We start from the raw sequence: 23,450 nt of genomic DNA, 5'->3' as shown, positions 1-23,450 counted from the left end.
ACTCTTCCTCTTTGCATGTGAGGATTCCCTGGCTGCTTTAAAGGGACTTCTCACCCTGTCTTCATCCACCCAAGTGCTCCCTTGGGTGGTGCTGGAGGTGAAGCACTTGTGCTAGGTTTCCTCCCTGCCTTCTGCCCTGTGCGTGGGGGGGATGCATGGGGGCGTATGTGGAGACCCAAAGGGTGGCAATACTGGTCAGCTGATACACACCATGCTTTTTCCTATCTATCACCTCCGGGATGGAGAGAGTAGTAAATCTGTTTGTAGCACCATGCTTTGCTTTACGCTGAGAAATAAGCCTGTCCCACCAGGGTGGGGACCCGCTGTTGCTCCTCTCTATCTGCAGCAGGAAGGTAGCAGGGCTCCGGGTTGGCAAGGTGTGACCAGAGCTACGCTTAACCATGTTTTTCACTTCAAAACAAAAGGAAAAAGATTTGTTTTGCTCTTGGGACAGTCGAGGAGCCGTGAAGGAGCCTCAAAGAGTCAGGGGGGTGGAGGGGATGTGTGAGAGATTGCAAACACACAGGGAGCGGGGGGGATAGCAGGAGCATGCTGATGGACAGATGAGAATGGCACGGGCACTCCCCAAAGTGACGCAAGTCTAGGACATAGTCGTGACATGGAGGGTCCTAAGGAGAATGGTGGAGGAATGTCTGAGCAAGGACGCTGGGAGCTGGAGGAGCATGGGGCAGAGAAGGGCTGGGACAGGAGGAAGGACGAAGATGGGAGAGCAGATGGAGAAGTGAATCACAGCTAGAGGCTTCTCCACGTGATTCTGAGTGTCTGGTGAAAAACCTTGCCCAAACCAGGGAAAGCTTCTTTTCTGAAAGCTGCAAAGGAAAATCAAAAATACAGGGGACCTCAGCTTTTAAATATTGCAAGGTTGGGGGGCAGAGGGGAAGAGGTTGACTCATAGATCACATACATTTTTTTTGGTGGGTGAGTGGGACTTACTTTCTTGGCTCAGGGGTTGATGTTGTGGTAGTGAACGTATTCTTGAGATAAAAAGGAAGATACAGGACTGTGATTAAGTAAACACAGCCTGGAGGATGAGTGCTAGAGACCAGGGCAAAAATCCAAGCAGGAGAAATAATCAGGTGAGCTGGAGGAGACAGCCTGACTGGTCTCTTGTTTGGGATGTGGCATGAGATGGAAATTGGGCCCTAATGTATGCACATGAGACCCTCCAAGCACAATTTTCAGGGCGTTGTTGGGACAGGGCCTGAATGTGAGCCCAGCTCTGCGATATTAGAGCAGGGGGGCTGGTCTTCGTGTGTGCCTTCTGTTTCTCCTCCAAAGCCCCACGGCATTGCACAGGCCAGAGGAGAGGGTCCTTGTGGGGAGGTTCCACCCTGCTCTGACCCTATGGCACGAGAGGAGTACCATGACCTGGGGCCACTCTTTAGTCACCAGCAGTGTTTCTCCAACCACGGAGTTTTCTTAGGATTTTTTTTTCTCTTCAAAATCATGTCTATCCAACCCAATCCCGTTCACTTGTGTGAGCCCTGGCTGTGTGGTCTCCATCCATGTTCTTTCCCGCTTTGTACAGCGGCCAGCGTAGTTGTAACTTCAGCCTTGGTCTCTGTTATCTAGAGAGCTGAAATAAGGCTGTACTTTGCCCTGTGTGTTGATAGACACTTCAGGAAGAGGGGCTTAAACTGTCTCAGAGGCACTATGCGACTGGGGATGATACAAAATATTTCCGCACAACTATAAGAAATGAATTTAGACAACTTTAATGGGCAGGGTATGGCTGTGCCTTGAAAGGTAATCCTGATGGCATCTTTTTATTATTGAATCAACGTAAATGAATAGGTTTAAAATTCAATATGTGGATTTTCTGAATTGAATCTAATATAGAGTTTCAGTTGTGAAAAGTCCATAATTGTTCAGTGAAGCCAAAATAGATTCTCCCCTCTGTATGTTAATGATACACAATCTCATTTTAAACTGCATACGGAAAAGAACTCAAAGAACTTTTTAACTTGGTGCTGATATATTATGAAAATTATTAAGACACTTTTAAATGAACACTTCCATAAAAAAAAAAAAAACCAAAAACCAAAACAATTGTTCCAGCTGTTTCCTTTTGCTTTTCTCTTGGCTTGGACAGTGCCTCTCTCAACTTCCACCCCAACTTGTGTGTTGTCAGACTTCCATCCTGATTTTCAGCATAAATGATTTCCAGCTTTCCTTCTTCTCCAGGCAGGCAGGAGCATCACTGGGACCCTTGGTGCTCGAGTTGCTCCTGAAGCTGCTTGCAAGGCATCCAGCTTCACAAGCCTGGCAGCTTGAGTGCTGGGAAAAGGATTTCAGAGCTGCGGTAGTCCTGCAGATCACCTGTAAGAAATGTGAAATTTAATCAGTACTGACATACACCTGCCCGGCAAAGCTCTGGTGTTGCGTTTCATGCTGCTGATGCTGTAGGAGGGGTATCTGGGATGCACTGAGTGAGGGAGAACAGCGGTGATTTGGGATCCTGTGGAGGGGGCAGATTTTAGGCCGAGTTTTTCAAACTAGCGAGGAAGGGAGGGGGAATGTAATGCAATACTTGGACAGGCTGGAGAGTTAGGTGGAGAGAAACCTTATAAAATTCAACAAGGGCAAGTGTAGGGTGCTGCATCTGGGAAGGAATAACCCCATGCACCAGTACAGGTTGGGGGCTGACCTGCTGGAGAGCAGCTCTGTGGAAAGAGACCTGGGAGTCCTGGTGGACAACAGGATGACCATGAGCCAGCAATGTGCCCTTATGGTCAAGAAGGCCAGTGGCATCCTGGGGTGCATCAAGAAGAGTGTGGCCAGCAGGTTCAGGGAGGTCATCCTCCCCCTCTACTCTGCCTTGGTGAGGCCACACCTGGAGTACTGTGTCCAGTTCTGGGCTCCCTGGTTCAAGAAGGACAGGGAACTGCTGGAGAGGGTGCAGCAAAGGGCTACAAAGATGATTAGGGGACTGGAACACCTCTCTTATGAAGAGCGGCTGAGGGATTTGGGTCTCTTCACTCTGGAAAAAAGACGGCTGAGGGGGGATCTTATCAATGCTTATAAATGCTTAAAGGGTGGGCGTCAGGAGGATGGGGCCAGGCTCTTTTCAGTGGTGCCCAGGGAGAGGACAAGAGGTAATGGGCACAAACTTGAGCACAGGAAGCTCCACCTAAACATGAGGAGGAACTTCTTTACTTTGGGGGTGGCAGAGCACTGGAACAGGCTGCCCAGAGAGGTGGTGGAGTCTCTGTCTCTGGAGACATTCAAAACCCGCCTGGACGCGTTCCTGTGCAACCTGTTCTAGGTGACCTTGCTCTGGCAGGGGGTTGGACTAGATTATCTCCAGAGGTCCCTTCCAACCCCTGCAGTTCGGTGATTCTGTAATAATATTTAGCTGTCTTGCAAGGCACATCAGCTAATGACTTTTAAAAAAAAGAACCCACAACCCTTAAATGTTATCCTTACTTGTACATGAGGGAGCTGAACCATAAGGAGGTGACGGGACTCCCTGGAGATAGATAGGCAAGCACATTTTATAATGTGAGATGGGGAGAAAGAGCCCTGAAAGGAAGCAGCGGGGGAGATGGTGGGATGGATCAAAGTGATGAAGTGGAACATTTGGAGTTGCCATTTCCCGCGTGGATGGTGCTGAAAAAACGCATCGTAGCCAAGTGGCTCGGATGGTGCCTCAGACCATCTCCTTAAAAAAGGGAGGGTGTGTAAGGTTTTGTGCAGCCCGGCCTGCTGACAGAGCAGAGGGAGCCATACCTGATGTACAACTTCCACCAACCCTTCATGACTCCAACCCCAAGTCATGTTTTTCAAAACTGTGTCAGAAAGCCATCTCTTCCATGCACAGCTTGGGACGTCCGACTAGCTGTAGAGCCAATGCTGTTGAAGGAGAGTAACGCTCTCACACAACGCGATGTAACACTTCAGTACCCTCATCTCTGTCATTCTTTCATTTAACTTTATTTGCAAAAGTTGTATAAAATGCCTTTTAAAACTGGTCTGGTGGAAAAGCCTCCCCATTTCAATGTTGACCAGGTTTCTGTATAGGAATAATGTAGAAGTAGCACCACACAGCAAAGCAACTGCGCCAGACTGCTATAGGAAAGGCTGCCATCACATCATGGACACCATGAAACCATGCAGCGACGTGAGCTCACGTGCGCTGCTGTACAGATACTTTATTACACAACTTCAGGATCATGACTTAGTAACCAGCCTCTTCACAGTGGAAAATTTACAACAGCTACGCTTCAAAATTTGAAACGCTTTTACAAAGGAGGAAGGATAAATCTGATGCTGAAAACAGAAGCTGACAGCTTCCTCTATTGCTACGGTATTACTTTGCTACTGACAGCTTCCAGACTCTGACTTTTCACAAGGCAAATCTATTTCTTAGAATAACGAAGAGCAGAAGTTTAATGGCACCTACTGCTTTGAAGAAAACACGATGCAGGTCTTTGAGTAAAGCAAAAAGGCCTGTAGTAGCGTTGAGGGCTACAGAGTGGCAAAAGAATCAACTGGCTGTTGGAGGAAGGGACGTAGGCATGGTGCTTTGTGGCAAAGCAGGGTGACTGGCACAGCCCCCTGGTTTCAATGACATGTTGCGTACCTACACTTAGATTATAAGACATTACTACAGGGGGCGGTGAAAAAGCACTTTGCTTACATAGAAATCACTGGAAGACAGGGAATTCTCTCTTTTAAGAAAAAAAAAATCAGTTCAAATTTATCCTTTTCATAAAGAACCGGCCCTTTCACATACCTCTGGATCAGCAAAGTGAGACAGATTCTTCCGTGGCGTAGCTCAAACAATCTCTGCCCGATTTACTCCAAAGACAGCTTTTGACTGCAATCTTTGACTCGACATCAGCCATGTGTGGCTTTCTTGCTGCTTGTGGCAAAGGAGCCAAAACCTGGAGTACGTGAGTGCATGACTGCAAAGGGTCCCCGTCAGGCTGCTGCAACACCGTGTCTGCTCGGCACGGCTCTAAAACAAAGCTGGGCAGGCAAAGTTATCAGTGATCAAACCAGACAGCCTGAAGGGAGGCAGGAGAGAAAAGGGGCTTTTATTTTAGCATACAGAGGCTGAAAGGCTTTCAGCTCATGAACAACACTGACAATACAAAATTAAGGCTGCTGCTGTGAGCAGTTCTTGGTCCCTGCCTTGAAAATACCCAAATTTAGTAAATTTATGCTTGTGGAGCGCATTTTCTTTTCCTCAAGCAGTTGGCCAGCCAGCCGCTGCAGACACACTGGCAATACTATCTAAAAGGCAGCTGCTTTTATGGGATTATTCAAAAACCTTCAGATCTCTCAGCCTGCTGAGAGCTTTTCCTCACAGATTTTTCTCTGGATCAGAAAATGTGTTCTCAAGACTTTGCTGTCATGGCTGGTAATGTCCTGCCATAAGGTGGGAGGGTTATTCCATCCATTTCATTAAAGAACAGGGTAAGTAGGGAGGGAGGGATATCAGGGCTCAGGTCCATGCAAATGTGGTGTGGAGGAAACCTTGGCTCCATCTTCTCGCCTTATCCAAAGCCGGGCCTGTTACCAGTGGGCCAAGGCAGAAGGGGAAGAAAGGGCAGAAGCACCATCCAAGGCTCTCACTAGTTCCTGCCCAGTCTCTCCTACCATAGCTGCTTCCCGGGAGTTTAGAGGAGCTCTGGTAAAATGCTGCCTACTAAAACAAAACCCTTTGTCAGAATACTTACAAGTGCAAGACTCTGTTTGCCTCGATAATTCCATAATACTCCGGAATCAGAAAATGTAGTTTATGTAGCAAGTTCTCCTGTGTCATCTAAGCTATGCCTTACAGTAAGCTGCTTTCTCTTCTTGGTTCTGGATATAGCACCGGCAATTAAAACAGAGGTAAGGTTGCTTCAGAGTGGTGCAGCACTTCTGTTGGAACACAGGAATAGGGCACTTGTGAATCTTCCCCCCATTCACATCTTGTTTCTTCAACAAGCTCTGCAAGCTCAAGTTTGCTGTAGCATGGACGTACTGCTCAAAAAGTTGACTTGACCTTCTGTAGGCTCAGGTGACCCAGAGAAGTGGTGCTGCATGCTGTGCAGAATCATGTCCCCATGTTCCTGAATTTATTTAAAACATGTTCAGTCATGAAATCACAGTTCTGCTTGATCCTTCTTCCAAAACGCTGCCATGTTGAACTTCCTACGCATGCTATGCTTGTCCTCAAAGAAGGAAGACCCTTTCCATTATTCAGCTTCCTGAAACATGTACTATACAGATAAAGATGTAGAACACTGTAACTTTTTGAGGGGATAAAGGGGGATAACTTTTCTACCTGCTTACAGTCATTAAAACAGCAATACCAACTTTTTTTTTTTAATGCTAAGTCTCCCAGTAAAAAAAGAACTCAAAACTTTTTTTGATCCCATGGCACAAAGACCTGCTTCTGTGCACTGTGTTTTTAAATTTTCTTTTTTCATTGCAATGATGACTAAATGGGAAATTGTTACACAGACAGCGATGTAGCATAATCTACAGCAGTTCTATTTCTATGAACCATGACCAAAGACAGGGAAAACACAAGTGAACTAAGGGGGAATTTCTCTTCTTTCTCCTTTCCTCCACCTTTAAACCTGTGTGGGAAAAGGCAATATCTTATAAAAGACAGTGTCAAGGACTATACCTAGCATATAAAACAGAGTAGATGATTGGACAGATCACTGCAAAGGAATTCCTAAGCCAAATTTTAAAAAAATGCACAAACCCTTTAAAAAATAATCACTATATAATCACAATGCAAAAGGAACATAGAGAGGACTTTTTCTGAATTCCATATATTCTGGACACCTTTTCCTCCCGCCCCACCCCTCATAAGTCCATTTTTGCAAGCTCTGGGAAGTCCAATTCTGCATCCTCAATTGCAGAGGGTAAGTGAATGGTGGGCTGCTACTGTTAATTTATGAGATCTTGGAGCTCTTCATCAGTCAGCTCATTGACTTCCATGATCTTTTCCAAGTGCTCCATATACCGGGCATGGTCTTGCAAAAAGTGTGGTACCCTCATGTTCTCAATCACGGCTAATCCTTTCAGGCGGTCCACATCCTCATATGAGATCTGTAAGGGAAGGACATGGGTTAATTTCGCACTATAGCCCTGTTACTTCCCTGCTGTGGCTCTAAATTATCTTTCATAGATGAGAAAAGATTTCAGAGCAGGGGAGTTAAAAGCTTGTGAGAATCCTTTGAAAAAATAAGTAACCATGTGTTTCAATGGAAGATGCAAAAAAAATGTAATTTTAGCAAATGCCTCCATACTTCCTGATTCTGCTTTTGATTCAATCAGTGAACAGACTTATAGGAACCTGAAAGAATGAGACTGACCTACACCAGCTGCAGGAATAGAGAGGGAAAGAAGCCTCTTCTCAAAGAGGTGTAAGGATTGATATGAGAATGGAAAAAACACTACGCCAAAGACTGAGGAACTAGAAAGGGGGTGCAGGACAGGCACGGCACGGAAAGCAGGCAGGGTCCAGCTTTGGGAAAGGCATGGTGACAGCTGACCTGAACTCTGATGTTTTCATTTTCACTTGCAAATGTGCTTATGCGAAACTAAATTAAAATGCACCTCTAGTAACTAACTACACCATGGGCAACCCTTAAGCATCCTGATTTATTTTTTTTCCCATTCAATAGATTCAGTTTGCATCTTGGCATCAGAGTCTTCTGGGTATAGGTGTGACGCTCTCAAACATTTTCCAGATACTGAGGGGGCCTATTGATTTTTTTTTTCTAATGAAAGTTGAGATTTTTCTCCATAGTCTTATGATTCTATGAGCTAAGACTTCAAGTCTTGTGCTCACAGTAGCTCAAGGTGTTGTGAATGATGGTCCCGAAAGGATGAATGCTTCGGCTGTGCGGTAACTACACAAGCTGCCCTGCAAGCACAGAACAGGACTCTGTGGGCACTTATCCAGTGTGATGAAATTAGTGTGGTTGCCGCTTTGTCTACAAGCTGCGTGTTCTGGGCACCCTACAGCCAGAAGCATATGTACTGGCAAAACCCACAAGCCTGGCTGTGCTTAGTAACTGGCACATCCTATTTCCTCACAGCAGGTTTGTGCCAGGTGGCTTGAGAGTGGAGCCTGCTCCTTCCAACCTTTTTACCCCATGTTTCTTCTAAGGAGCTGAACACCATGGGGTCAGGGTTCCCTGGAAACAGCCTGCCCTCTTAGCTGGTGATCGCTTCTATTCAGAAAAGATTAAAGTGAGCATGAATGATTCACCAATGTGTAAGGGTCATGGAAGGGCTCTCTGGAAAGACAGAATGGTGTAAACCAGATTGTTAAAACTGATCCATACAGGCGGTCAGACATGGGGGTGCACATTTCACAGAAGACAATGGGAATAAAGCCCACAAAGAGAATGAATTTACATCGGAGTACACATGTGTGCTTTTCTATCTGCAATGATGAGCCGCATCCTGATTAAAAAAAATGAACATACACCCATGGTGAGGCTTACTCAAGTCACTAAGCTACTGCTGTTTGAAGATGGTGCGGCATTACATCTGATCAATATATTTAGAAGTAGATATATACAAAATCATACCATCGCCTCTCAGACACAGCACCAAACGAGTTTAAATACTGACCTTCCCTCCTGTCCAAACTTGAAATTCTACCTCTTTTCCTCCCAAACAAAGGAAAGAAAAAGGACCCTTTCCCCCTCATATTTATGTTCAGGGGTTTCTGTTACTGCTGCAACCAAGAAACAGGTACCTGTCTGTGATCCAAGGTATGGTTTGAATGAGATGTATTTTCCCAGTCCTTGCAATTATTAAAAAATGATAAAAGTTGACATCCTCAGGATCAAAAACATAACCTCATCCTACTGTGGCAACAGGTTGTCTTCCTTACCAGGTGTAATTAAAATCATTGTACTAGGTAAAAAAGACTAATGCTAAAACAGGCTTACTTAGGCTCTTTGTAATGTGTTCATATTCTTGGGAAACACAATAGTAGGTGACATTTTGCTGGTTTTGCCTTTTAAAACTCTGGTAGTTATGCTATACTGAAGTGCACCCAATATCTGTATTCTATTTGTCTTTAATATTACTTGCATGCGATTATTACACGAATGTTTTGCAGTGCTTCCCATATTCGATTCTTTCCTGCAAAGTTTTAAAACTGCTCCTTCCCTAAGGCACCTTTTCTCAGGCTTCAAGCTCTTTCCTGAGTCATTTCTAGGTATGCTGAACAGCTTGCACATGTTCTGGCTCCAGGCACCTCTCTCTTCTACACTGTAAGTAATGTCAGAAGCATCAAAGAGGCACGGCTGCCTCCATCAGGAAGATCTCCAGCACTGGGATGAGAACAGGAAACTGCAGCATGGCTCCATCTTAAACACATTCACATGAGAAAGCAGTGCTCTGATTTTACAACTGCGTTAACTACCTACTAAAGCAGATTTGTTGTCAGCAGTACAGTTGACTGCTTTCATTTCCTATTATGTTTATAGCTTTATTTTATTTGCAATGAAAAGATGCCTAAGGTAGGCACGCTGAGAAAGGTGAGCTTGCTTGTTACAATACAAGAACACTGAGAATCTTCAAAAGGCAATGAAAATTTTCCCAATAAATGCTGGGCTTCCCTATGTTTAAATCCCGTGCTTTTTCATCTAACCTGGAAGACACACCAGCCGAGCTTAACACTCCCTTTGAAACAACCTGATCCTCCTATTCCGCCCTAAACAAACAAATAAATCACCCTTTAGAGTGGGGATAAACTTGTAACAACCACAGGCAGGATCTCAGTGCAAGTTTCATGTTTCTCTATGGTCACAGAACTTGTTTTTCCTGAGAGCATATGGAGATATTGGAGCGGGCCAGTGAAGAGTCGCTAAAATGACTAAGGGACTGGACTATGAGGAAAGGCTGAGAGCTGGGACTTTTCAGCCTGGAGAAGGGAAGGCTCAGAGGGATCTTGCCAATGTGTATAAACACCTGATGGGGAGGAATGACAAGGGAGTCGGGCTCTTCTCAGTAGTGCCCACTGGCAGGGCAAAAGGCAACAGGCACCAGTTAAAATGCACGCAATTCCATCTGAACACAAAACACTTTTTTATGGTGAGGGTGGTAAACACTGGCACAGGTTGCCCAGAGAGGTTGTGGAGTCTCCATCAGTGGAGATATTCAAAGCCCAACTGGACATGGTCCTGGGCAACCTGCTCTAGCTGACCCTGCCATGGTCCTGGGCAACCTGCTCTAGCTGGCCCTGCAGGAGGTTGGACCAGATGATCTTGCGAAGTCCCTGCAGACCTCAACTGGTCTGTGATGCTAAGAGCAGGCACTGCTCTTATATAAAAATTTTCAGTTTGACTGAAGAAGAAGCGTGCAGCAAAAACATTCAGAATAGACTTTAAGAACCCTTGATTTCAGAATTTATAAAGTCAAGCATTTATAAATTATCATACTGCTAGAATTAAATTGCTTATAGACCCTTAATGTGGATGCCTTGCCATGTGGATTATAGTGGAATCTGTAATTATATGAGGAATGACTTATTATATTTTTGAAGTGGCTTGACAATCCTGCAGACTCCCTGAAGAGAGAAAGGGATAAAGCAGTGCAGGAACACTGTGTGTTCAGTAGCTTAGCAGACAGAAGCTGTGTAGAGTTAAGCAGGCTTAAAGCAAAAGGAAGTTTCAGAAAATAAAGTTGCAGAGACTTATTTGACAGTGCGATATTTTTTTTTTTTCAGAGCTTCCTAACTTGGTTCAGTTACCTAAGCAGCTCTGCTCACCAATACGGATGTTTCTAACACTAAAGGCAAAACTTCTTAAATGTGGACCAAACCCCTCTATCATAATATGCCACTTCCCTTTATCACCCATTGATTTCCAAGTAGGCAGAAATGTTGGTATGCCCGCTTTAAATGAAAGTATAACAACATCAATTTGAATCCTCATTTATGTGAGTATGAACCCTGCTTTATGAACTGTGGAAACTTATTGATCCAAGGATTTGGTTCAGGAAGCGTGGCAAAGTTTCTGTGCTTCTTAGTAAGATTTTGAGAACAAACAAGCAATGACAGTTAGAGTGCACATAAAATATGTTCTGTCAGTGTAGAAATACCATGTGTTCTGGGGAAAAAAGAAACCCTGATTTTTGAAAATCATCAGAGGTGACATCAGCGAGAGGAATTTGAGATGAAAAACTCTTTGTGGTGGAAGGAGATGCCTTAGCATCAAATGGTTAATTTTGTTTTCTACTACTATCACCACCTTATCTAGCACCTGTCCCGCTGGCCCAAGGCAGTCCATTGTACTGTAAGTCAGGTAGTACCCTGTAAAGGGAGGAAACAGACGTCTGATAAATATGACTGTAAAATCTTAATCTGGTAAGTGAGGAATGAGGAAAAGCTGGTAGAAACTTTTAGGACCTCCAAATATTTGTAACCTGCATTGTGTAATACAAGGTGCTGTACAGAACAGAGGTTTCTAGATCAAAGTAAAACAGAGCACAATGACTCACAGCTCTTCACAGGCAGGCTTGCTGGAATGATAAAACTGTACCCTTCGGTGAGAATGAGTCCACTCACCTTTCCAAGGGCTGTCAGAAGATGGAAATCAATGGACTCCCTGTATCTCAGGATTCGGAGGATGCCATCCAAGTACACCTGATCCTTATTGAAACAGCCTAAAAGGAATCAAGATACACTGCACTCTCTCAGGGTTTGTTCAAGGCATATTCTCAGAAGCCATTATGAGCAGAACAATTTTATTTTTAAAAACAAGATATTTATATCCCAGGCTTTGAAAACCTTCCCAAAAACCAAGTAGACAGCTAAACCCACTAGCCAGAGAAAGAAATCAAACACAGAAGATGGCGTCCGTGAATATTCACAGCAATATTACCTCTCTTGTAATGAACATGAAAGGAGGTCAAACTGTGAGTATGAACTTTTTCACGGTTTCGCAACTTACATTCCCACTTCCAACAAAAAAAAAAAATCAATTACTGATTCAGTTTGAAAGTCTCACGGATGTGCATTTTCAGCCTTGTTCTCAATAGCAGAAATCCTGCTGCCTCATTTCAGAAAGCGCGGAGTCCCATTTCCACCTTTTGCAAAGGTTTTATGGTGTGACATGATGAAGGAGCTCTGAAAACCTCCCTTCTGAAGTACAAAAATAGGGAAGAAAATAGGGAACCCACCTGGTTGTGATGTGTCAGTCCACCCTCTCTTGGCTCGTACGCAGTAATCCCACCTCGTATTGGGGTCCTTGACAAATTTCCCCACATCCTGGAAAAGCTGACTGAAGGACATTTGGCTGGCCTGATACACTGTGTAGTAGAGCAGGGCAGCCCTCCAAAGAAAAGGGTCTTTGCGGAAGAGGACACTGTGAATGCTTGCTAGCCCCTCTTCTGTAGGATTGATTGGTTTTAACCCGTGTTTTCTACGTCCATTCCAGTTGCACCAAGGCTGGCTGTTGTTGTTAAAACCCCGAAAATAATGAGTTCCTGAAAAGAAAGGAATATGTGAGTTAGAACAGCAGCATCTAACAATTAGAAAAAGGGGATAAAATATGGAAGGAGCTGCCCATTTCAAAACTCTGAACTGGCAGGACTGGGCACCAGGAAAAGTGCCAACTTTAGCCTTGTCTACAACAGAGAATTTTGGCAGAGGTAGCTACACGGTGCAATTATTCACCTGCTGACTGCAAGTAGGACTCTTGAAAATGCCTAAGGACTACAAACGTCAGCAGGAGGTGAGTTCCCAAATCCACGACAAGGAATTTTCAAAAGTGTCTTTCATGCTGAATGCCTGTAGCATAGGCTATGCATTATAGCAAGCAGAAGGAAGGAGAACCCAAGTGAGGGGGCAGAAATGTTGCCTCTTGAAGGTGATTAAACAGACCTTCTGCAGCCTTGGAAGAGGCTGTGTCCCCTTACAATGTGAGTAACAGTGCTGCAAGGCAATCACAGGGCTTATTCTTCAGTTGAAATTCACTCACTAGCCAAGTTTATCCAGTTTTGATGTACTTAACTTGAACAGATTCACTGAAAAGTTTGTAGAAACTTTCCATGGGGCTGGGCCAACTTTGTGTAATGCAAAACCAAGGCCATCTTGCACTGTTTAGGGGTTGTTGAGTAAATTCTTCATTCCTAAAGCATGCCTACATTTGCAAGCAGTGCAGCGTAACAGAAGCAGATTTGTAAAGTGAAATGGCTGGTGCTGAGGTTGAAGGTCACGGTATTTTTGTTTCCTTTTTTTTTCACTCCAGACTAGCTCTAGGTTGGTCTAATGAACAAAAGCAGTGACAGCACAGAAGGTATGCCCTGGAGCATAGCCTCTGGGCTACCATCATCTGAAAGGATTACACTTTGCCTGCTCCAAGATTCCTTCAGCATGTGAACTTCAGTGCAGCAAGTGAGACTAGTTCGTAGACTGCATTCAAAACTCGATCTGATTTGACTTAAAATGCTAATTTACATTAGGGTAGGAACCCTCAAGTGGATTATCTTCCTTCCACTATGTGGTGCAGTGATAAATAGGTTTCTCCTTCCCTTTAGCACACCTACAGCACAGGTTCTTTAGACACAGACGTTCCCTCCTTTGGTACATGTACAGTGCCTGGCCCATCATCGCAAAATAATTAAGAATGCATGCAAGTACCCCCCTTTGCCTGAAGAACTGATGTCATGCTCATACCAATTTCATGTCTCAGCATCCCTTCCAGCCAGTGCTCTCGCGCAGTGGAGATATTGATAGTGAGAGTGGGGCGGCCATTCACCACTGTCATTGAGGCTCGAGATAGCAGGTCCTCCGTGAGATGGACCACAATCTGAAGATGAGAGAGTTCAGGTAGCAAAGAGCTCTCTTCTCGCTCCTGTTCCTGCTTTTTTCCTTTGACCCTTCCAGCACTGCGTTTCTCTTTGGTCCCATGCCCTTCACAACTCTTTCTCGCTACCAACAATCACCTATGAGAGACACTTCTGACTCCATTGAGTCACCTATCCTCATCACCTGGGCTGATGACAAAACCTCAGACTTTAGTGGGACTCAGCATGAGAGTTCAGACAGACAGATATGAGACTGCAAAATTTAATACGGTAACATTGACTAGATTGGGAGGGAGGGCAATAAAATGCAGAGTAAAATAGAGAAAATTAAGTTTTTTCAGCTGTGTCTAATTATCTTGGTATTACTGAGAACTGAAAAATATTAGATAAACGCCTACGAATTGACTGGGTATCTATATGCTTAACAGTCTGAAACCTTTTTTTAGTTGCAATTCTAAAGCCACATGAAGGAGAGGGGGAAGCACTGTGTACTTTGTTTCCTGATACATGATGCAGTCTTGAAATATATTAAAATACTGGTATTGTTTTCTTTTATACAGGAATGTAGTTCTTGTTTTCCTGTTTTCTCTTGTAAAACTAGTAATCAAAACAAAAACTGACAGAGAAAGAAATTAAAGCATATTGATATGTTTTGTTATTTGAGTTTAAAAAGAGTTTTTAAACAAGTGACTGGGAGGAAGAGGGGAAATGCTCTTTGTTGAAGATTAAGCACCTTTTCCTCTTCACGTAATGCCTAAAGAAACTCCCCACAGTACTGCTCAGAAGAGTACAAGGGAGAGTACCTACAAGAGAGATCATTTTTTAATATCAAAGTTAAAAAAAAGATTAAAAAAAAACAGGGATCAAAGGCATCAACATAACACTTCCCTGAACTCAAACCCCACCATCCAACTCCAAGTTGAAAAGCAAACAATCACTGCCATAAACCCCTTATTTCAGATGCAGGAAAGAAAGGTAAACCCTAAAGCATTTAAAGTACTGGTACCTCTTAGCTTTATTAACACCTCTCCCACTGGAGAGAGTATTTTCATAATATTTTAGGCCATACTAACCATAATTTATTAACCGTACTTTTGCAGAAAAAATAAAGCATTTCATTAAGAAGGACATGGGATGCTCATCACAGGTGTAGGTTCCTGCTTCCATGAGGACAAACCCAGGCAAAAATGAACGCAAAGGGAGATAAAAGCACAGCAAAGACCAAAAAAAGTAATTTTGTTCTGATTGCTCTAAACTGTAGTTTTATAATCTCACTCTTAGAAACATAAGTAAAGTCTGATATCAGTGTCAAATTAGAGTCACTCAAAAAGGTGTGATGAGTTTAATGGTTTCTTCTAATAATATTAAGTTCACTAATTAAACATAGTTTCCCATAACTGATTTTTGTCTATTGATCTCCCATTGCAGACTCCTCTTGCTCGCTGTCAGCGATCTCATCCAAATCTTGCACTGTGTCAACTGGTGTTTTCACCTGGAAAAATTGTCTTTTTATACATTCAATTTCATCTGCTCTTTCAAGCAATTCTATGTAACTAAGTCAAACTGGACTTTTAAAATCCTGAATATAGGAAATAAGGGGTTTTTTTGCACAGGACTCTAAAAAATTAGAAAGTGAAAGTCAGGAAAAACCAGCACTTAAACTAACTCAACAAGCCAAACTCTTCCAGACATTTTTATTCATTTATGTCACTTTCATTTGTACTGTTTCTTATAAATCAGCCTCTTGGGCTGCTGCTTATTTTTCTTGGCCTTTTCTTAACTCTCTTTCCTTTGGGGTAAATAATTTGGTACAAGGGAACGGATGGCAGAACTGATGAATAAATGGAAATGTGCTAGTCTCTGAGTAGCTGACAAAAGGAGGGAAGGAAGGGTGTCATTCTTGGGTACTCCCAAAAGAGGTGAATTTAAGAATAAGCATATATGAATCAGGAAACAGACTCTGAGAGATGGATGAAGTGTTCACAAGGAATTTGCAACATTTCAATTGTTCAAAAATTTGGGCGCAGCCATGAGAAAAATATGATGTAAGGAATATTCTTGTACTTATGGAGGAAAGGCCTCCCAAATGGTCTCTCGAGTCTATCCATGTGTAATTTCTAAGATCTACATAAATGTTTCTTTCCTGATCCAGCGTATGACTTACCTCACCAAGACAGCCTTCTTTCACCATGTATTTCCTGACGTGATTCCAGATGCGACTTTTGGTCAGCAAGCTGCCTCCAGTGGCCTGTTCAAATTTTTCATAGCTTCCATATTTCTGCAATGTCCGCTCCATAATGTTAATGGACTATAAAAAACAAAAGCACAGCAAATATGAATGCAGTAAGACCCCTGTTTCAGAGCAGCATGTGTATTCTTTCTCTCCCTCTCAATCTCTCTCTCTTATTTTCAATCTTTTTTCTTTTTTTAACTCACTGGGAGTCAGTACCAAACCTTAGTCATTAGATACAGGCTAACACACTCTATAATCAATTTATATCATCTTCAGACATACGTTAATGCCAAAGTACTGAAAAAAGATTCTGATCAACTCATCTTGGACCCACATACATCAGCACAACACAGATGATTACCAGTCTAGTAAAATAACACCCATTTTCTCTTTAACCTTGGGAATGTTGTACAACTGCTTTGTAAATCAGACATAATAGGTTACAAGCATATTTGCAGTTTAAGTTGTCACTATGTTTCTTTTTATGGTTTTCCGAAGAATTTTATAAAGATCAATTATTACTGTCATCTCGCTTCATTTCTTGGTATTTTCTAATTAAGGAATGCTGAACCATGATTAAGCAGATGTGTAACTATAATTTTAACAAAAATATTTCTACCAAAAATATCTCCTTATGATTATATCCTTTGTGCCATGGATGTCTGATTTAGAAAGGAGGAGAGGGAACAGAAACTTTATTCACAGAAACTTTCATTTAAACCTTTCATTTAAAGTATAATACTTCTTTATAACCCTTCAAAGTGAAGGAGGCATGTTTCATTAGAGAAAAAAAGTGGTATCAACAATTTTTTTAGATATTGCGGCTAGAAGTAGTCCCTTGTGGGTGGAAAGCAGAGCACGATGCCTATAAAGTGATCTAAACTCTGCATGTTGAAGATGTTATTGTTGGGGTGCTAAATGCTCATTCCCAGTAATCTACTTCCCAACATGTCATTTCACACCCTTAAAAGAAAATACGGTATAGAATAATTTCTTGCCCAGCCATAGCCCAGCTACAGGGAATGGCTTTCTTCATAGGTATCATAACAGAAACTCCCAAGAGTCTCATAGAGAAAAAAATATTATTGATATTACCTTGAAAAATAAATGTTCTTGCTAGCAAACACCACTACCGATGAAGCGGAAATCTTGCAGACTGAATCTCTTTTTATGTTGTACACTTATATCCATGCATGAAGCTGATAACATGCTTGTTGTTTCTAGCTATGTGTTTCTGACATTGTCAGATTGGCTTATTGTCCACAAAAATAGGATTCATTTTGTATCTCTCACAGCTACTAACTATTCTATAGTTAGAGTTACTATTCCAACTATTTTCAAGTTGAAACTAAGCAACCCTGAGTAACTGCTACCGAAAGCCATAAATGCTACCTAGATGTATTCTTAAAGTCCTTGGATGAGAGAAATATCACTTACCAGAATGCCAAAGAAATACTGCACCTAATGTTAGTATTTCTTTGTCTGCCTCTAATACTTGTTACTAAATTTGAAGGACCTCCTGGTCAGATCTGAATTTCCTTTTCAAGAATGAAGAAAGCAGCATAATTTACTACCTTAGCACAGATTTAAAAAAAAAAAAAAAAAAAAAAAAAGGGTTACCTTAAAGAAGGTTGTCGTTCTGGGGGGTTAAGAAATTTGGAAGCAAAGAACATACCTACTGTGTCTCACTGCTGTGATCTCTATTCCCACTGCACATGAGCCTCCACAGCAAGTTTTTATTTACACGGGCGCAGAGGGAATATGCTGGAGAGCTTTAGTAGTGAATCAGAAAGTGAAGCATAAACACATAAACAGAAATCTGTCACAAACATCAGCCTGTGGTTACTCCAAGAGCTATACCACCGGTTCTTCAGGGACACCTGAAGCAATATGCAGCACTGCTATACGTTACTCACAGAACTTGGCCAAAAATTCAGCGCACGTGGCCTCACGAGAATGACTTTGGTAGAAACAGGCTCACCATAAAGCCACCCAGTGCTGTCACATGAACCCCATCTCCTCTCACTGCCTCCTGTGTGGCCAAAACTCCCCAGCCACCGTGCTAACTCCAGCAGTACTATCAGGCAGGACAGGGACTTGCACTGGACCCACTGGGGGCCTGGTGACATTTGGCTGGTTCCCAGGATCCAGCCCATTTGGGCAGCTGTGCCCCTGCACTGGCTGAAGCTAGCATGGGTAAGAAGAGGATGTTATGAGGAAAGGCACCAACAAGGAACATATTACTTTTTCTTTTTTCAAGTTTTCTTTCTAAGATCTGGCGTCAGGATGTCTGAAGAGAGGTACCATGAAAAGAGGAATGCCGTGCCACCACCTGAGTCACCGCAAACATTTGGCTTTGCCTCTCCCTGTCACAACACTGCAACAGGCACAGGCAGCAGCGCAGCTCCACCTTGTGCGTTATGCAGCCCCACTCGGCACTGGAACGGGTAACTCCCAGGAGAATCAACAGGCACCTTGCAGACCTTTGGCTCCATTATTTGCAGAGAAAACAAATCCTTCCCCCTGCACTCGGCACTGGTGAGGCCACACCTTGAGTACTTGTGTCCAATTTTGGGCCCCTCACTACAAGAAAGACATTGAGGTGCTGGAGGGGGTCCAAAGAAGGACAATGAAGCCGGTGAGGGATCTGGAGAACAAGTTCTATGAGGAGCAGCTGAGGGAGCTGGGGTTGTTCAGCCTGGAGAAAAGGAGGCTGAGGGGAGACCTTATTGCTCTCTACAACTCCCTGAAAGGAGGGTGTAGAGAGGTGCGGGTCGGTCTCTTCTCCCAAGTAACAGGTGATAGGACAAGAGGAAATGGCCTCAAGTTGCACCAGAGGAGGTTTAGATTGGATATTAGGAAAATTTTTTACACTGAAAGGGTTATTAAGGATTAGAACAGGTTGCCCAGGGAAGTGGTTCAGTCACCATCCCTGGAGGTATTTAAAAGATGGGTAGATGTAGTGCTTAGCCATATGGTTTAGTGATGGGTTTTGTCAGAGTTAGGTTGATGGTTGGACTCAGTGATCTGAAAGGTCCCTTCCAACCTAGGCAAGTCTATGATTCTAAAGACAAGAGGTGATGGGACTTCTGCTGTGAAAACTGCAACGTCCCTCTGCAACTTCAGAACAAATAATATTTTTCAAGATGAATGTATTAAAAATAGAGGGTACACCCACATCTGGTGCAAACTGTGTAGCCCTGGCATCATTTTGCCTAGCCACTACTGTGGGTATTAGACAGGGGTTCAGTGCTGTTATTTTTACTATTACTCCCATTAACTTATTGCACAGAAATATGAGTAAGGGCAACTACACATCTGTACTGGTGACCTACGAGGTAAATGGTATTTTGGTTCCCAGTAACTTCCCCATACATTAGGTCTTGTAGCAACGCGTAGGTGTGGCAGGGCCTTAAAGATTATAAAAAGAGATTAGAGATATCTTTCTGGCAGTAAATAGTATTTTTTTCTTGTGAACAATCAGATCTTGAAATTGCTTGTCATTTAAAAATGACCTCAGATAAATGAAATAAGGTTAGTGTCTAAGTATTAAAAGAAGGAATACATGAATCCCTCGCGCAGGGCCTAATATTTTTAGAGACTGATGATAATTGCTCCTAGAAAAATTTAGGATCAAAATCTAGTTATTGTTTAATAGCTTGTATATGTTCTCAGGAGTTTTTCCTTTTTTTAAAAAAATTATATATTAATTTTTAGCTTCTAAAAACATCAGCTGTTCTATAAGTTTTTCAGTGTCTGCAAATGCTGAGGCATTTTCCTGCCTTACACAAAATCCTTGGTTAAAGAAGCAACCCAAAAATGCCAGCCCCCTATCCCCGGAAGTTTATTCTCAGCCAGCAGCCTAAGTAATTCATGATAGCAGTTCTTCAGCTTCCCTTGCAAGGTGCCAGATCCTTAAGATATTAATGTTACCTGATAGTTGTTTGGTGTTTCTGGTTTCTCTGAAAAATTAATTAACTTAATTTGCTCACTCTGAAGGAAGAACTCTCTGAATTAATCTTCTGGCATGACATTTGTCTTCATGACTTGTTGATATTAAATTTCAGTTAAGTCTATTAGATTAAACACATTAAGTACCCACTTAAATTCTTTGATGCTTAAATTCCTTTGAATGTGCACCAGTGGTTTCCATTCCTAAAGAGACTTGCTGCCCAACAGCACTATGTTTTGTTCCTCAAACCTCTTTCTTTTCTGCCCATCTCATCCTGTAGCAAGTTCTACCTCTCAGTAACACATTTTGGGGAAAAAAAAATCGTTGTAATTCATAGCATTATGTAAAAATCACAGAGACATGAAGAAGCAAGATGCAATAGGTGGAATGGTTTGGCTTTAGATACTCTGAAAGTTATTTACTGCAGGAACTGATACAGGGATGGATGTTATTTTCAAAAGTTGCCAGGATTTGGTCCTTTCCATTTTAAGGGATCTTAAGGCATCTTTCAGAAATTATCCAACACAGCCTACATCTCTACTAGGAAATCAAACAAGGCCAATCGAATAGGGATGGATGAGAGCAGGTTTGATGAAGCAGAGGATTGCCAAAACCATTTGAGATTAAGGGGTCAGTTTCTTCTCATCATGAACACTCACAAAAATAAGGGTGTTTGAGAAGGGTACATAAACTTTATTAACCAGTTCTCTGTTCTGATGCTGTTTATGAAGACATTACTACTGCTAGATGCAGCTTTACGTAGGTTTGTTTGGTGGTATTATTGGAGGGGACTCTCCTGCCTTAATCAGAGTGCAGGTATTTTTTAAAACCACCTTATCACCACAAACAGTGATAAAATAAGCACTAAACATGCATTAAATGTTCCAGTTGGCCGCCGATTAGAGCAAACTCCCTGGAGCTGAGACCTATACATACCAAGGGAGGCAGTATGAGTTTGGGAGTCAGGAGGCCCAAGTTCTAGCTCCTCCTGCCTGCCTGCAGGCACCCTCCTCGACCCTACCTGAGCTGGTTCAGGCTCTTCCCGAAAAGCTGTGAGACACTTGAGTCAACAGCACAAGGTGAATAGCAAATTTTCAGAGATACATCCCCCTGAAGAAGCACAGACACACTCTGGCCTCTTCCACCTCAACCTGGTGCAGCTTCAAGGGGAAGGGTGGGATACTGAATGGTGCCTCCTCTACCTTATGTGCCATGCTGAGTAACTTAAATCCTGGCAGTTCAACCATCTCCAAATAGATGTTGCAAGTTTGAACCCACGCATATTGAGAAAGTCATTCAACTTAAGCCTCCTCATTGCTGAACACATATGCTCTTGGTTAGAAAATTACTAAGGAGGGTGCTCACCACTGTCACCTTCTCCCTTGACTCTGTTTCAAGCAAAACAGAAGTCCCAATAATTCCTTCCATGTGGGCAGGTGTGACTCTGGAAGCACTGAAACAACAGGGACAGCCATCTCTCTCTCACACACACACACATTGCCATCAGCACACAAATCTCTGGGGGGTAGCAGATCACCCCAGCACTGAGATGGGCCCATCCCCAGTGATGCTGCTGTTTTTGATACTTCTTGACACTACCACCACAGCTGGTGGTGATGGTTCCTGAGGGGAAAAGGTTTGGGATGGTTTTGGATCACTGGCACTGAATGCAACATGGAGCCCTTCATTTGGGGTTCTGCACCTGTCTCTGAGGTGAGATGACTCAAAGTCAGGTGTTGCAAGAACCTGCTGGGAAAGGGGGAAAATCTGGACCAGCGTGCCAGCTCTTGCCTATTCCAGCATCCAACTGTGAGCTCATTTTCCAGTCTCTGGGCCAGCAGAAAGCAAGGTACTGGTACTGTCACAGTTCCTGAGGTGAAACTGTAAACTCTTCAGCAACAGGTAAAAAAACAGAAGAAAAGAAGGACTTTGTGGCTGTACCACGGTACTGGTTAGGAGTAGTAATTCCTGTTCTTTTCCTTATTATCTATCTAAAAGGCCTGGTTTAATCCATCTTATCACTACCAAAGAGTGCCAAAAGAAACAGCGGTCCCAATGCAAGTCCCCTTGCACAGCAAACTCTGCTGATGCTCAAGAAAGTAATGACACAGAAGCATTAACAAGAGCAAGGCAAGGCTCCAGTTAGGTTTTGGTGGTGGTGGCTTTTTAAAACAAATTATTTACAGCCAAGTAGGTCTCTGAATCCCAAGTCACCCATGTGCAGCAACACAGCTTAGTTATTTGAGAGGTGTTGTAGATATACATACTAATAAGACATGCTTATGAATTGTTTGAGGCAATCAAGTTACAAAATGGGCTCGGTGACCTAGGAGTCAGCCCCCTGCGTTCAGTCAGCTCATCCTACGCTCAGAAGCAGCTCTGCTACAACAGGGTTCACAGTTTCTGTTAGGATTTGCAAAACAGACAAGGCTTGCAGGCACCATGGCTTGCAGGCAGCATTGCTCTCCTCCCTGCATAGCTTATTTGCTGAGGGTAAAAACTTCCCAGCTGTATCCTTTGGTAACACTAAGCTGTACCAGATGGAACTTGTTAGTTTAATCAACAGCCATAAAATGGTGGCTGCCTTTGCTTTTTGGGGTCAAGTGGAAAGGAAGGAGAGAGGTAAGAGTGGGGTTTTGGGGCTAGTCTATTTGGTCTGTAGTATTTTGGGTTTTATTCAGTATTTACAGTGGCTTTTCTTTTGCATATTTATTCCTTGCATGATAAAGAGTGCATTGTAGTGATTAGAGCTGGTAGAAATATTTTAATGAAGAACTCTTCAAATGCTTTGCAAGGAGTTAAAAATTAATACTCACTTGTCTTTTGTACAAGACTGTGTCCTGAAACAAATCTATGTTCTTACTGTAGTATCACCAGAAGTGATCTAGAGTTTCCTCTAATAGAAGAGAGAAGTTTTTGTAGGACCCTGAGAACTTATGCTACTTGGATGGCCTGATGTCCTCTGTGTTATATATTAACATACTTTATCTATAAACCTTAATTTAGGAGGGAGTTTGTTACTAGTGGAGAATGAGGTGTTTTACAATTTACAGCCAGTGACACATACTTGAATCTTCAACATGCCTAAGTGGTGACATCACCTGGACATTGCAAAGGGTTACTCATTGTTGAATGTCATGTAGTTTAGCCTTCCAGCTCCACCTAACTAGTTTTCCAACATCTGATAAATTTGCTAATTGTAGGCTAGTTGTATTAATGACTTAAAAGATGTGCAATACAAACATTTGCAATGTGTCACAACTTATTTATTAACTCAAAAGTGCTATATTTTTTATGAGTACAAGGGAAAAGGAGTACAACTCTTTCATGGGAGGGATTACTCATTCAACAAAATGATTTTTTTTTTTTAAAAATACATGTATCTAAAATAGATTTCCTGTCTTCATGTACAATTCAAAGAAATAGGTGTTAACATACAGGCTACTTGAAGTTGCAACTTCC

At 42.7% G+C, this 23,450-nt stretch overlaps 1 protein-coding gene across 1 annotated transcript in view; it reads right to left on the bottom strand.

The window, feature by feature from the left end:
* Window positions 1–1,713: 1,713 nt before the first annotated feature.
* Window positions 1,714–23,450, bottom strand: part of MATCAP2 (microtubule associated tyrosine carboxypeptidase 2) — a 35,308-nt gene continuing 13,571 nt past the window's right edge. Inside the window, exons 3-10 of the mRNA XM_074575445.1 lie at window positions 15,968–16,111; window positions 13,673–13,805; window positions 12,175–12,480; window positions 11,561–11,658; window positions 5,706–7,077; window positions 4,757–5,030; window positions 3,751–3,873; window positions 1,714–2,340 (exon numbers count right to left, since the gene is read on the bottom strand). Of these exons, the coding sequence (XP_074431546.1) occupies window positions 6,916–7,077; window positions 11,561–11,658; window positions 12,175–12,480; window positions 13,673–13,805; window positions 15,968–16,111 (843 nt within the window). The 3' untranslated portion in view covers window positions 1,714–2,340; window positions 3,751–3,873; window positions 4,757–5,030; window positions 5,706–6,915. The remainder of the gene's footprint in view (window positions 2,341–3,750; window positions 3,874–4,756; window positions 5,031–5,705; window positions 7,078–11,560; window positions 11,659–12,174; window positions 12,481–13,672; window positions 13,806–15,967; window positions 16,112–23,450) is intronic.

The sequence above is a fragment of the Larus michahellis genome, chromosome 2, assembly GCF_964199755.1.
Source record: "Larus michahellis chromosome 2, bLarMic1.1, whole genome shotgun sequence".
NCBI classification, from domain to species: domain Eukaryota; kingdom Metazoa; phylum Chordata; class Aves; order Charadriiformes; family Laridae; genus Larus; species Larus michahellis.
This window is presented reverse-complemented; position numbering and strand designations above follow the sequence as displayed.